Source organism: Apium graveolens, chromosome 3, assembly GCF_009905375.1.
Source record: "Apium graveolens cultivar Ventura chromosome 3, ASM990537v1, whole genome shotgun sequence".
Taxonomy (NCBI): domain Eukaryota; kingdom Viridiplantae; phylum Streptophyta; class Magnoliopsida; order Apiales; family Apiaceae; genus Apium; species Apium graveolens.
In genome coordinates, this window is record NC_133649.1 from 117,239,204 (window position 1) to 117,253,080 (window position 13,877).

Consider the following 13,877-nt stretch of genomic DNA (forward strand, 5'->3'; position numbering starts at 1 on the left):
AAATTATTATGAGACCTTAGATATTTAATATCTTCGGACTTCTAAAAACTTATATAAAAAAAGACATAGTTCCCAAAGGTACTTTCTAAATTATTCAAAACTCTTGAAAGAGATTAATCATTTGAAACGTATCAAAACCTTAGGGAACTTAGTCTAGAAGCATAAGAGTTTTGCTTCCTCGCTTAATTATGGGGATATATACCCTGCTAAGCTATAATGCTCACCCTTGCTTTTATATATCATATCACAACAGACTACCAGCATGGATCAGACCAGGACTGTTGTCCGTAGGCGGGTAAGGAAAGCTCGTAAGTTCTGTAGGCTTTTTGTGCGCCAGCCCCGTCAGGTAGATAAGTGGAGATGATTTATTTGATACTGTTTCCAAGCATATAACCTGTGTGTATGAGTTTGAATAAAAGGTCGAGTAATATTGTGGAAAGAGAATTATTTAATTAATAAGTGATCGTAACGACCCGAATTCACTACCTTGGATGGGGTGTTACATTAGATGTGCTTTAATGAAGTTATTATATGTGAACTGTATTTTTTCCCCTTTTCTCACTTCATCGGCAGGATTCATTGAGGAATTTTTTGTTACGAACGCTTGACAATCTTGATAAAGATGATAAATGCCAAATCACCATGATTTCAATATGGACAACTGAGTTGTACTTGGACAAGGTTTTTTTCTGATATTATCTTCTTCCTGGATGGTTATTTGGCTTAGATAACTTTTCTACTTATATTGTAAAGTAGCCCGAAAAACTTGTGCTTACATTTTAAAGAGAAACAAATATGTAAAGTAACGAGTGCTATGATGATTGCTATTGTAATATGTTTTAATGGTTGAGCTCGATTATGAGGAGTGTGGAGGTGCTACTGTAGAGTACTATTGGGCGTAAATTCAAATATCAAGAGACGGTAGTGCTGGTCGGCACAGTAGCCTAGAAGCTCCATCAGGTATGGAGAGTGCAGGGTGCTTAGTAAATCCACCTGCCACAAGGGAAAGTAGATAAATCAAGCAGAAGAGGAAGAGTAATAATAAATTTCTCTCATCTTTTTTCTATAGCCATGTGCTTTCTCTTTTAGGACTGTAGAACATTAATAAACAAATGTGAGGGTGGGGGGATATGAGTATATTCCTGACACTAATAATATGACTTATTAAGTACATATTGCAAATGAATAGAAGTATCTAAGTCAACACTAGGAGGAATGCAAGATAATATTAAGTGTGATTAGGGTTCCGTTGTCCGGGGCATAAAATTAATTACATAAATGTACATCTGCATCATGGATTTTTCATCCTTCTCTCTTCTTACAAAATATAAGTCATAGGGGTTACTCAGAAAACTTTAATTGAGTACACTTTCTGTCTGTGGTGCTAACTAAAAGATGATGAAAGTGTTTATTTACACTTCTCTAAATACAGGGGATCTTATATTGGTACATAAAAAATAAACAGAAATAAATTGATTAAATTCGCTAACCTCTTGCCTGAAAGCTCTATCCCCTTGCATCCCTTTCCTGTGTAACATCTTCACTGCTGCCATTTTCCCATCACTCAATATTCCTTTGTAAACCACTCCAAATCCTCCATTTCCAATAACATTAGTTTCGCTAAATTTCTCTGTGGCCACTTCAAGGTCCTTGTATGTGAAAACTTGTATGCCTTTAACTTTTGGTGGAGGGAATCTGCTCGAGTTTACTCCATACATACACCCTCCTTTCACGTCTATGGCAATTCCACACCAGATCAAAATGTGAATATTTTACACAAACACACATATAGACACACTTTCCTTATTATACACGAATATATATATATATATATATATATAATTTATTACCTGGAGTAGAAAGAGCTGCATTTTTGTGAGCAATGAACATGCAATTTCCATGCTCGGGGTACTACTTAAACTGTCATTGTCTTTTGTAGGTCTCATCCTTCGGAGCATAACTGTTATCAATAATATTGCAAAAATAAGATGATTATTGTAACTAGCATTACAATAAGAAGAATGGTAGGTGAAGGGAGAATATCGTGGTGGTGGTTGTTTGCTGCAAGCTGTGGCATCGCAGACGCTGCTGTAGTAGTGTTGTCAGTATCCATGGGCACGAAATGCAAAATTATGCGAGAAAAGAAAGGAAAACGAGATTTTTGGTAATGAGTAAAATGCAAGATGAGTTAAGAAGGTAATACTTACCTTAATAAGAGGTAATATTGGTTGTTGATACTTATCATCTATTATATTTGCTAAATTATGAATTTTAGTATCGTGTATTATGCTACAGCATATCATTGTCTTTCTTTATACTTTTTGCTTTGAGATTATCCAAATATGTCGTCATTCTTTTTCTATGAACATTTTACAGCTGGCCTCTTGTTTGTTAGGCAGGTATGCGAACACAAACATGATTGCCTCTTGCAAGCAGCAATAATGGTTTTGATGATCTCTGTAGAGGTACTTTTTTTGATGCATTAGCCATGTTCCCCTTTTTACAGGTGTACAACTGTACTGCGATATTTTAAGATTAAATTTTAAATTGTTTATTCGGTGCTCATTGTTGTAACTTATATGTAATGAAAATTAGTATTTATATCAATTTTTTGTATGAATGTCTTCTCAGCTTTATGGTTATTGTATCTTCTTTCACAAAGTCTCTAGGTTTAAGTAGTTTGGTTAGCCTTCAGTTAATGGATTAACTATTTCTTGTTTGTTGCAGTAGACTGACTACAAGAATCGATGGTTTTTGCATAATGATAGTGAGAAGCTGCAGACTAAAGCACATGAGGTTTTTAATATGGTCGTATCCATTTTTAGTTTGATAGTTCTCTGCTTTTTATCTGCTTAACTGATTCCACACACACACTGATTTTAGTCCATATAATAAATGTATTAGTTTGTTTGCATCTTGCACATATGGATTGATGTGTTCGCTGTTTTGCTTGGTTTTGGTACTAGTTTTGTTATTTTCACAGCTATGTACTCGGACTCGGGTGGAAGTGTTATCATGGCAATGTGTGAGTGTCCACCTCAGCAATATTTTGAATAAGGGTATATACCCATTCTCGAGTGTTGGTTTCCCATACTGGTACTTGAGGTGAAATCAAGAGACTGGGAAACATAGGTCTGCATTTAGTAGTGGTTCTATGTACCTATTTTCCCGCTGTTCTTTTGTTTTTCAGTAGTGGTTCTATAGGCCCATGTTTTATTGTGCTACTACTATCTAGCTCATTTATTTAATATATGCATGACAATCTTTTAAGCATTTAAAAATAATAAGATGTTTTGGTATATTTCAGCTTGCTTGGAGCAGTTGTAGTGGTGATTTGATGTTGAACACCTCTAATTGGGTATGTTCCGATGAAGATCAATTCTTTTCACTTTAGAAATCATTCGTGAAGTTCAGTCCCCTTTGCATCCGGTCTTCTCAATTTGGAAGATGAGTCTTTTCAAATTCTAGCAGAACAAGTTCTACCTTCTTCAATATATGATGTTGCTCTTTAGTGAGTTAGATAGGTTAGGAATGTGATTGTAACTAGATATTTTTAATGTTGATGTAGATATAGAAATATGTTGGTTGAATGTTGGTATAGAAACATGTTAACCTCCTAAATACCATTTTTCACAATCCAGTTTTAACATATTTTCCAAAAAAAGGGCTAATTATACATCAGTTTGCTAAGAAAACCGATGTCTATGTACATCTTTAACATCAGCTAAAAACCGATGTTAAAGACCCGTACCTTTCTCTACACATGCGAAGACATCGGTTTGAAAAAAAAGACATCGGTTTATATGTCTAAGGGTATTTTTCTAGTAGTGAGAAGAAGTTTCTAATGGTTATCCAAACGAAAAAACTATTACGACATGGGTGTGAAGCGTATTTAACACATGTGAAGGATGTAGAAAAGGAGTCCTTATGGATTGAAGATATTCCCGTAGTTAAAGATTTTCCCGATGTGCTTCTAGATGAATTACCTGGACTAACTCCAGATCGAGAGGTCCAGTTTACGATTTATTTGGCTCCTGGAACGGAATCAATATCGAAAGCTCCCTATCGAATGGTGTCTGTCAAGATAAAAGAGTTAGCGATGTAGTTGTAAGAATTGTTAGACAAAGGATTTATTTGCCTGAGTGTATCCCTGAGGGGTGCACCAGTGCTATTTGTAAATAAGAAAGATGAAAGTATGAGGTTGTGTATCAATTATCGCGAATTGAATGAGTTGAGGAATAAGAATAAGTATCGTCTACCGCGAATTGATGACTTGCTTTGATAAATTGGAAGGAGCTACTTGTTTCTCAAAGATTGACTTAAGATCTGCGGTATCATCAGCTGAAGATTAAGCGGACGATATACCCAAGACGACGTTTCGAACAAGATATGGACATTATGAGTTCTTGTGATGGAGTTTGGATTGACAAATGCGCCAACTGAATTTATGGATCTCAGGAATAGAGTATTCAAGGAATATTTGGATAAGTTCATGATCGTATTATTTATTGACGATATCTTGATATACTCCAAGATGGAGGAAGAATATATGGAACATTTGAGAATTTCTTTGAAGAATTTGAGGAAAGAGAAGTTATATGCAAAGTTTTCGAAGTGTGAGTTTTGGTTAAAGGAAGTTCAATTTCTTGGACATGTAGTTAAAAGTGAAGGTATTAAAAGTAGACCCAGCCAAAATAGAAGCTGTGGTGAATTGGATAGGCCTAAGACTCCTATAGAAGTCATAAGCTCTCTTGGATTAGCAGGGTATTACATGAGATTTGTACAAGATTTTTCTAAGATTGTTGTCCCATTGACTAAGTTGACAAGGAAGAATGAAAAGTTTGTTTGGATGGATAAGTGTGAAGGAAGCTTTCAAAATTTAAAGAAAAGGTTGGTAACCGCATCAGTGTAGGTTTCACCCGACAAAAAGGTAAGTTTGTGATCTACATCGATCCTTCATATAAAGGGCTAGGTTGTGTGTTGATGTAACACAGGAAAGTGATAGTATCTGTGACAAGGAAATTAAAGCCACACGAGTAGAAATATCTTATGCATGATCTAAAATTAGCAGCGATTATATTTGCCCTTAATATTTGGAGGCATTATTCGTATGGTGTAAAGTGTGAGATTTATACGGACCACAAAAGATTAAACTATATTATTACATAGAAAGAATTGACTATGTGGCGAAGGAGATGGTTGGAATTGATCAAAGATTACGATGGTATTATCAGTTATCCTCCCGAAAAGGCGAATGTTGTAGCAGATGCACTAAGACGTAAAGAAATGTTGAATGTGTTAAACTTCATCTGAGGAATTAATCAAGGATTTTGGGAAGTTGGAAATAGAAGTGTGAATTCCAGAAATGGGGAGTGAGGTAATGTATATAATGACTTTTCAGCCAGAAATTTTAGAAAAGATTCGACGTCATCATGAACAAATGATGAACCACGAGAAAGACAAGTTGTCTGGAAAAGAAATTAAGGATCAAAAGGATAATAAAGTAATATAACAAGTTGCTCGCGTATCTGAAATTTTTAGTGTTATGGAATTGAAACACGAGATTCTTCATGAAGCGCATAACTCAAGATTATCGATTCACCATGGAAGTACAAAAATGTAAAAGGACTTAAAAGAAAGTTATTGGTGGATAAATATGAAAAAGGAAGATTACGAAATGGATAAGTAAATGCTATGCGTGCCAGAAAGTAAAAGGGGAACATCAATGACCGAGTGGATTGCTTCACCCACTAGACATACCTGAACGGAAATGGGAGCTTATCGCGATGAATTTCGTGGTAAGATTACCAAAGACTAAATCTAATCATGACGTAATGTGGGTAATAATTGATCGATTGACAAAGTCAGCGCGTTTCTTGCATATCAGTGAAAGATTCTCATTGGAAAATTTTAGTTAAGATGTATGTGGATGAAATTGTGATGCGTCACGGAGTTCCAGTATCTATCGTATCCGGTAGAGATCCGAAATTTAACTCGAGATCTTGGCGACAATTTCATGGTCATTTGGAAGCTAAATTGAAAAATGAATACGACATATCATCCGCAGAACATCGGACAAAGCGAAAGGACTATTCAAATAATCGAAGGTACATTGCGAACTTGTGTATTGGATTTCAAAGAGAATTGAGATGACCTTTTTCCTTTGATTGAATTCTTTTATAATAATAGTTATCACGCAATTATTGACATGCCGCTTTACGAGACATTGTATGGAAGAAAGTGTAGATCCCCTACCTACTGGGGCGAAGTTGGTGAACGTAAATTATTAGCCCATAGTTGATGCAACAGACGAAAGAGAAAATGGATGTGATTCGCAAAAGGCTGATTGCTGCTCAAGATCGACAGAAGAAATATGCAAATCAAAATAAGAAAGGATATGATGTTCGCACCCACAATCAAAGTATTGTTAAAGATCCCTCCATGGAAAGGTCTATCCAGATTCGGGAAGAACGGCAAGCTGAGTCCTAAATATATTGGACCATTCGAAGTGCTAAGGCAAATTGGAAAAGTAGCATATAAGTTAATGTTACCTCCGCAGATGCAACATCTTCATAACGTGTTTCACGTTTCTCTTCTGAAGAAGTATAAAACTGATGCTAGTCATGTGATTGAGCTAGGACCCATGGAAATTCAATGAGATCTATCATATATGGAGCATCCAGTATAAATTCTAGATCATAAAGAAAAAGCGCTTAAAAATAAAGTGGTGCCTCTATATAAAATAGAGGGGCAGAAGTTTGGGGCTCACAACACACACACCATAATAATATAAATCTGTATATAAAATATTATATGCATTAACCCTTCTTTATACAACCACGGATCGCAACATGTTAAAGTATGAAAACAAGCCACAACCTTAACTTTTATTACATCGTATTAAATCCCATGTAGTTCAACTTACAATTGATAGTGATATCGTTCTTATAATCTTGCATAACTCATCTACAATATAAAGTTCCTACTAGCTTGATCCAACTTAACCTGGAATCCTAGCTCGCACAATGGACTGGGAATCCTCGCTACCAACAATTTCCTTTTTCAACTATTGAAAATATAAAAAGGTTTACAAGAGTGAGCTAACTAGCTCAACAAGTCATAATAGCAATATCTGATGTTAAGCAATAACCAATTGAAATGTTTCAGAAGAATCAAGTTTCTGAATAAGCAATGATTAGAATTGGATATTCACTTTTCATTTTAAAAAAACAAGGTTAGGTTGCTGATCAGTCATGTACTAACCCTGAGTAAGGCTCCCAGCTTTGCTCTATATACTGGATCCAAGGCACACATTGACCTATTATGACCATGAATCTGGTCCGACCACGAATCTGGTCCATATTTATAAAACCATCCAATTCTAAAATAATTTGATATGATAACCAATGTAATTCAAAAAGCTGAATCATAAATAACACTTATCTCGAAGTATAGGGTGATTCACAATACCATGAAGGTATAACAAGGAACTTAAATAGATTGGCTTTCAATCAAGGAAAGAATCAGAAAGTAGAAGACCAAGAGTTCAAGGGTTCTAAGGATTGGTCTTCTGTTAAACAAGGAATAAGGGTTGGTATGTCAAGAAATTCAATATCAGAAATCAGTATGAGGTAGATATGTATTTGTGGAGTAGTATCGTATGTGTATGGCTCGTATCTGAGAATTCAACAATCAATGGTTCATGCAGAATAAGGCTTATGGCTCAAGATCAATAAGAATCAGGGTTCAAGGTTGAATAGTTTAAAGCGCTTGCAATATAAAACATGATTTATTTTGAATACTAGCAACATGTTATGAGAAAGTTTGAAAATATTTTCTATATATCTTGAAGAAGGTACAGAAGTACTTGCCTTATCACAGATGATTTCCAACTTTACTTGTACCCATCTAACACTTTTACTTCTCCATCACATTCCTTCTTTTTCTATGCCCTGCTTCTATTCATCGATCACTTGCTTTCCTTTTTCTACACTTTAGTTCTATTTACTGATCACTAGCTCTATTTTTTATGCCTCACTTACTCTGCTAGACATTACAAGTGTCTATCAATACTCAATCTCATATCATTCTAATCGTCACATAGACTTCATAAGTTTTTATCTACCCTTCGTTTTACCCAAATCCGATTTATGGATTGAAAGTTACAGTAAAACCGTCAAACAATAACCACATAGGCATATAACACATAAATCAGATAGCACGTAGCACATATCACGCAAGATATTCGATCAAAATAATTTTTCAAAGAAGATTTGGGGTCAAAATGATTTTCCAAGTATTTATTACAAATTTTCGAACATTTTCGGAATTAAAACGGGTCTCTGAATTAATTCATAATTAAATATCACGGTTCAAATACTCGAATCTAGCTTTAAAATAATTTTATAATAATTATCGAGCCTTGAGAATAATTTAAGATAATATTTTAAAGCTCGAAACTAATTTTCAGAATTTTTAAATCAAAATAAATACATAAATCTAATTATTATGTCAATTAAAATTAATTAATCAATTAATATTAGATTAATCGATTAATTAAAATAATTAAAAACTAATTAAAATTAACTAATAAAATAATTTAGATTTATTTTTAAATAAATAAATAATTAAAACAATTTTCTGGATTTAAATTAATTAAATAACCATTTTTCTGATTTTTAAAATAATAAAAATATCATTTTTAAAATAATTTAAAACATAATTCTGTTTTTTATAAATTTTTAAAACAGGGTTCTATTTTTGGAAAAAGGGAGAAAGTTCTGTGGCAAAATTGAAATTTTGCCACCTTCTTCCTCGGTCGCCGGCGGCAGCCATTGTCGGCCGACCTCAAGCTTCATTTCCCATCCAAAATTCATTGAAAAGGTGCAGATTAGAAGCTCTGGGTGCCAGGAACCTCGTCGTTGTTTTATTAACTTCGATTAACTCTTCAATTGGACGGATTTTCGACCGGAAATTTACGGTTCCGGCGAACTTCGAATATCCGGCGAAGTCGATTCCGTAATTCAAAAATAAAACTAAGTACATGAATCGTTTCGTCTTGACACGATCTGTATATTGGTACCCTCCAAATTTGCCCAGAATCAACAAATAATAAAACCGCAAATTTGATTTAGAACATTCAAACCTTTAAAACCCCAATTTTAAAATCCGAGAATCAAACATCAATTGTTATATGTTATTGAACTCTATTTTTTTACATATAATATACCAAAATGACCAGGAAGAAAAGATCTACATGATTATGCCATCAAATCACATCAAAAATATCAAGAACACAAATTTGTAAGTTAATCCATAAATAATTCGAATAAAAACAATTAAATAAGAAAAATACATTGAATTCTGCACTTGAATAGATGGTGGATTCAGAAAGATTTTTTCAAGAGCTTCAATTTGATATATCGCACGCTTGAATCGGAGTTCGATAACGCCTTCGTTTGTGCGTTTGATTATGACGAACGCAACGTTTTTAGGGGTTTTCTCTATATTTACAATATTTTTACTGATCGATTATGATTATATGAATAAAATAAAATAATAAAAGGGCTATATATATTTATGGAATATTGGTTCGTGTTGGATCGATAAATTAGTTACTTAGCCGCTAAGTAACTCTAAAAATGATCCGATTTGATACCTGTATGGAATAATTATCCAAAACGGGCTTTTTATAAAATACTTTATACAAAAATAATGTAATAATATCCCGTCTTTCAAGAATACGGGTTTTGTTGATTCACCGAAATGATTATCGTATCGAAAATCTTGCGCCGGGACGCGCACGGGTCAAACCGTAATCCGGATCGAAAAAGTCAAAACACGGAAATGTCCGGAATTACCAGGTTAGGTTAGGAAGAAGTTTTTAGAAGAGTTTTGGGTTGTAAAAACGTAAAAACGGTTGAAGTTGGACGGTTAGTGGCTTTATAAGATAATTTTGTAATTATTCAGAATATAATTAATAAATTCATAAATTAATTTAAAATCATATAACACTCCAAAAATTACCAGAAAAATATCACAATTATGTATATTTTATTCTGGACATAAATAAATTAACATACCCAAATCTTTTCATACATACATATCCAAACATTATTATCAACCTTCAGATAATTCACCAAAATTCACATAATAAGCACATAATATTCATTTATTGATAAAAATAATTACACGCTATGTCCCGGATATTAGAGTAGTGATTCTTTTTTATACTTGTGATAAACCTGTTATTGATTTCTGAGAAACCCTAATATTGATTCTTGTGATAACTTGTATTTGAATCATGTTCGACCGTTTACAACCACTTCATTGATTCATACCCGATTACATTGCCTATTTCCTTTGTCACCCTATGATCTCGTAAACCCTAAGAGAACCTTTATGAATTCCCTTGCGAAATGTCTTGAGTAACCTGAATTATTCTTTAACCTAAATACCTTTTCCTTGTTGATTAATTCACTTGAATATCTTTGCCTTAATGATTAATTCTCTTGAATACCTCGAATTTGATTTCTAGTATTGCTTCAATAATTCCCTATATTGACCATTGCTTAAAATTCGAATTCCTTGAACTATATTTATTTGATAACTATCCTTTATTTCCATATCTAAACTTTGTAACTGGATGTACGCCATATATTACACTTGATATCAGACACCCCTACCTTTGTTGATTATCGTTATAACTCTTTTTCAATACTTCTTCCTTAGTTTTCGAATCATTGATATTCATCCTTGATGACCCCTCTAGTATGAGGATAGTTCTTCTTTTGATAAGAATCTTGTAATCCTAATCCTCTGATTGTTGATCGTAGTCTTATTGTTTGGAATCCCTTGAAGATTGATATGATTCTTTCATGCCTTAAGAACTTTTGAAATGTTATTCTTTCTGACATCTAATTTTTATAGAAATGCAAAGTTTTTAAAAGTTGAATTGCCAAAGGTGCAAAATGAGAATTGCCAAATGGGAAAAATGTATTCTTGAGAATAGTGGATCTGGACTAAGACGCATGTCCTTTTCACACTTATTATTTGAGGCTTAAAAGCTGCCTCGGGATCCCACCAAAATTAATTAGAACCCAGCGAGATTCGGGATTACTTCGCGGCTGATCACCGGCTGTAATCTGTAGCGTCATAAAATGATTTTGAGCAATGATTTGGTTTAAAAGGTTTTGATTTGAATAATGATGCCATTATGCTCTATATCATGTTCCATAATGTTATTGTGCCTTTATGATATGATTCTCCTGCTATTGATTTGTGATGAATGTCGGCTTTCACCCTATCCTGATCCTTGATTCTTGAAAGCCCAAACATTTCTTCATAACCTTCGTAAGGCCAAAGATAGAAATCTGCCACCTAGAGATTTAAAAGTAGCACGCCTCATATTATGCTATTGATATTGTCATTGCTTATTAAAACTGCTATGTGGTTACTTGCTGAGCTTTTGGCTCATGTATATTTGCTCTTAACTTACCATGGTAGTTAAGCAAGAAGATGGTCAGACACAGGCGTACTACTCGCATGAGCGTTCCTGGAAGTCCCTACCGTGTCATAGGTTTCCAGATGCCAGAGCAGTTAGCAGTGAGTGTGAGCATGCATAATAGATGGAAAGATTCTTTAAGTTGGTTCAAATATAATAGGTTATCTGTCGGTTCCATTTAGGAATTGAATGAAATTGAATTCATTAATATTTTGGGTTGTAATATATTTATTTTAGTTGGTAGTTGTAATCTTGTCTCAAACTTAATCCTGTGTAGATCCTGTTAGTAGTTAATCAGAGTTTAATATATCTGTTCATATTATGGTTTGTGAGTCCTCATTTCCTAACCCCGAGATTGAGGTCGTTACATGTTGGGTTTACCATTAAGGTATTCGGAGGATAATAAATCCACTAAAGAATTGTTTCGAAAGAAGGTGTGTATCACCAAGGAAAACTATTTTGAATAAAACATATTTATCATATATGGTATTATACTTGAGTTTATCATACAGTCATTTCACACTGTACATTATTATGGCTGAGCATTATTGCTCACTCTTGCTTTCTTTTAAATGTCACAACATAAAAGATAACCAGTATGCCGGTGTGGGACTTAGTAGCTTGTAGTCGTGGGGAGAACCCCTAATAGCTTTATCTCAGGTGGGCCAGCGTATCAGATAGGTATAAGTTATCATTCGTAATTATTGTAACTTCATGTAGAGGTTACGAATAATTGTTTGAGATCCTGTAAAGTACATTTTAGTTTTAATAATAGATGATACTTGTTCTACGTCGTTTCTAAGGCTATAACTTGTGAGTGTATGAGATTGGGGGTCTGTGATATGGAATTATTGGATTATTGAGTTAATACAGGTTATACATGATTGAAAAATTGCGTGACAACCCAAATTCCTGACCCCGGATTTGGGGGCGTTACATTAAGACTCTTTCAACGGATAATCGATTAGAGACTCAACGGATAACTCAAGTTAAGTATAAACGGATATTACTGATGTCTCTACGGATAGCAAATTAAAATAGCAGTTGAAAGCGAGTTGACAGTCATATAGGTTGATTGTATACGAAAGGAATGTGGTAGCCTATTTGCAGGTTTTAAAAAACAAAGAAGCATTTCCATTTCATGCTTAACTGAAGATATTCAAATATGCTGGATAGAGAAATGAAGCAACATAGGAATAGACTTAGATACTTGTTTTCACTATTTATCTTATTCATATGTAACTTGGTAGTATATAAACCAAGAGTAGTAAGTAGTTAAGTAAGTAATTTCAACTGAGAAATAGAAAAAGCTACAGCTGTTAGGAATTGTCTCTGTTCATCTTTGTAAGACACTTGTAAGCAGCTGTGTTCATTCTTGCATCACAGAGTTTGCTAAACTTTATATATATCTCTGGTGGAAAGTTCAATCCACCAGAAAGTTTTTAAACAGTCTTGTTTATTTACTTTGTGTTTGAATACTTGAATTCTTTTAATCCGCACTATAGCATATTCATTTAAATTTAAATATATTTAGAAGAGTTTTTAAATTTCCAAAAAGAACCAGAATTCCATTCAACCCCCCTTCTGTAATTATGTTGTTAGATTGTTAGGGAATAACAATTGGTATCAGAGCAAGCTCTTGACACACTAAGATTTTAAAGATCAAAACAAACTAACAACATGAGTAGAAAGGATGTTGGAGTGAAGGTCCCAATTTTGGAAAAACAAAACTATCATCACTAGAAAGTGAAGATGCACCTTCATATACTCTTTCAAGATGAATGATATGTTGACTACATAGAGAGAGGACTTCTTATTCCTCGCAGGGCTGCAACAGATGTTGAAGGAGCTGTTGGACATGAGCAAACAGTCCCAAAGCCAAGGTCAGAATGGACAAATGAAGACATTGAACAAGTTCATAAACACAAAAAGGCCATAAATATTCAGTTCAATGGTCTTGATGGAGATATGTTTGACAATGTTATTAACTACATTATTATTAAGGAAATTTGGGACCAAATTCAAGTGCTATATGCGGGAACTCAGTAAGTTAGAGAAAATAAGATGAAACTCCTCATACAACAATATGAACATTTCCATTTTGAAGATGGTGAGTCACTGAGTGACATTTTCAGTAGATTTCAAAAACTACTGAATGGTTTAAAGTTGTATGGGAGGATTCACCAAACTAAAGATTCACTACTAAAAGAATGGAAGCCAATGGCAGTCTCTCTCAGAAATTCTCAAGAGTATAAAGAATTTACTCTAGAGAGACTATATGGTATCTTAAAAACCTATGAGCTCGAAATGGAGCACGATGAGTTGTTGAAGAAAGGAAGAAAGAAAGGTGGATTTGTTGCATTAGTAGTTGAAC

General features: G+C 34.0%; 1 protein-coding gene across 1 annotated transcript; it reads right to left on the reverse strand.

Moving 5' to 3' along the window:
* Positions 1-876: 876 nt before the first annotated feature.
* LOC141714540 (putative serine/threonine-protein kinase PBL21) lies at positions 877-1,890 on the reverse strand. The gene is made up of 3 exons (XM_074518054.1): positions 1,851-1,890; positions 1,491-1,735; positions 877-993 (listed from the first exon to the last, which is right to left on the reverse strand). Exons 1-3 carry the CDS (start codon positions 1,888-1,890, stop codon positions 877-879), a joined length of 402 nt encoding a protein of 133 aa, XP_074374155.1.
* Positions 1,891-13,877: the final 11,987 nt, after the last annotated feature.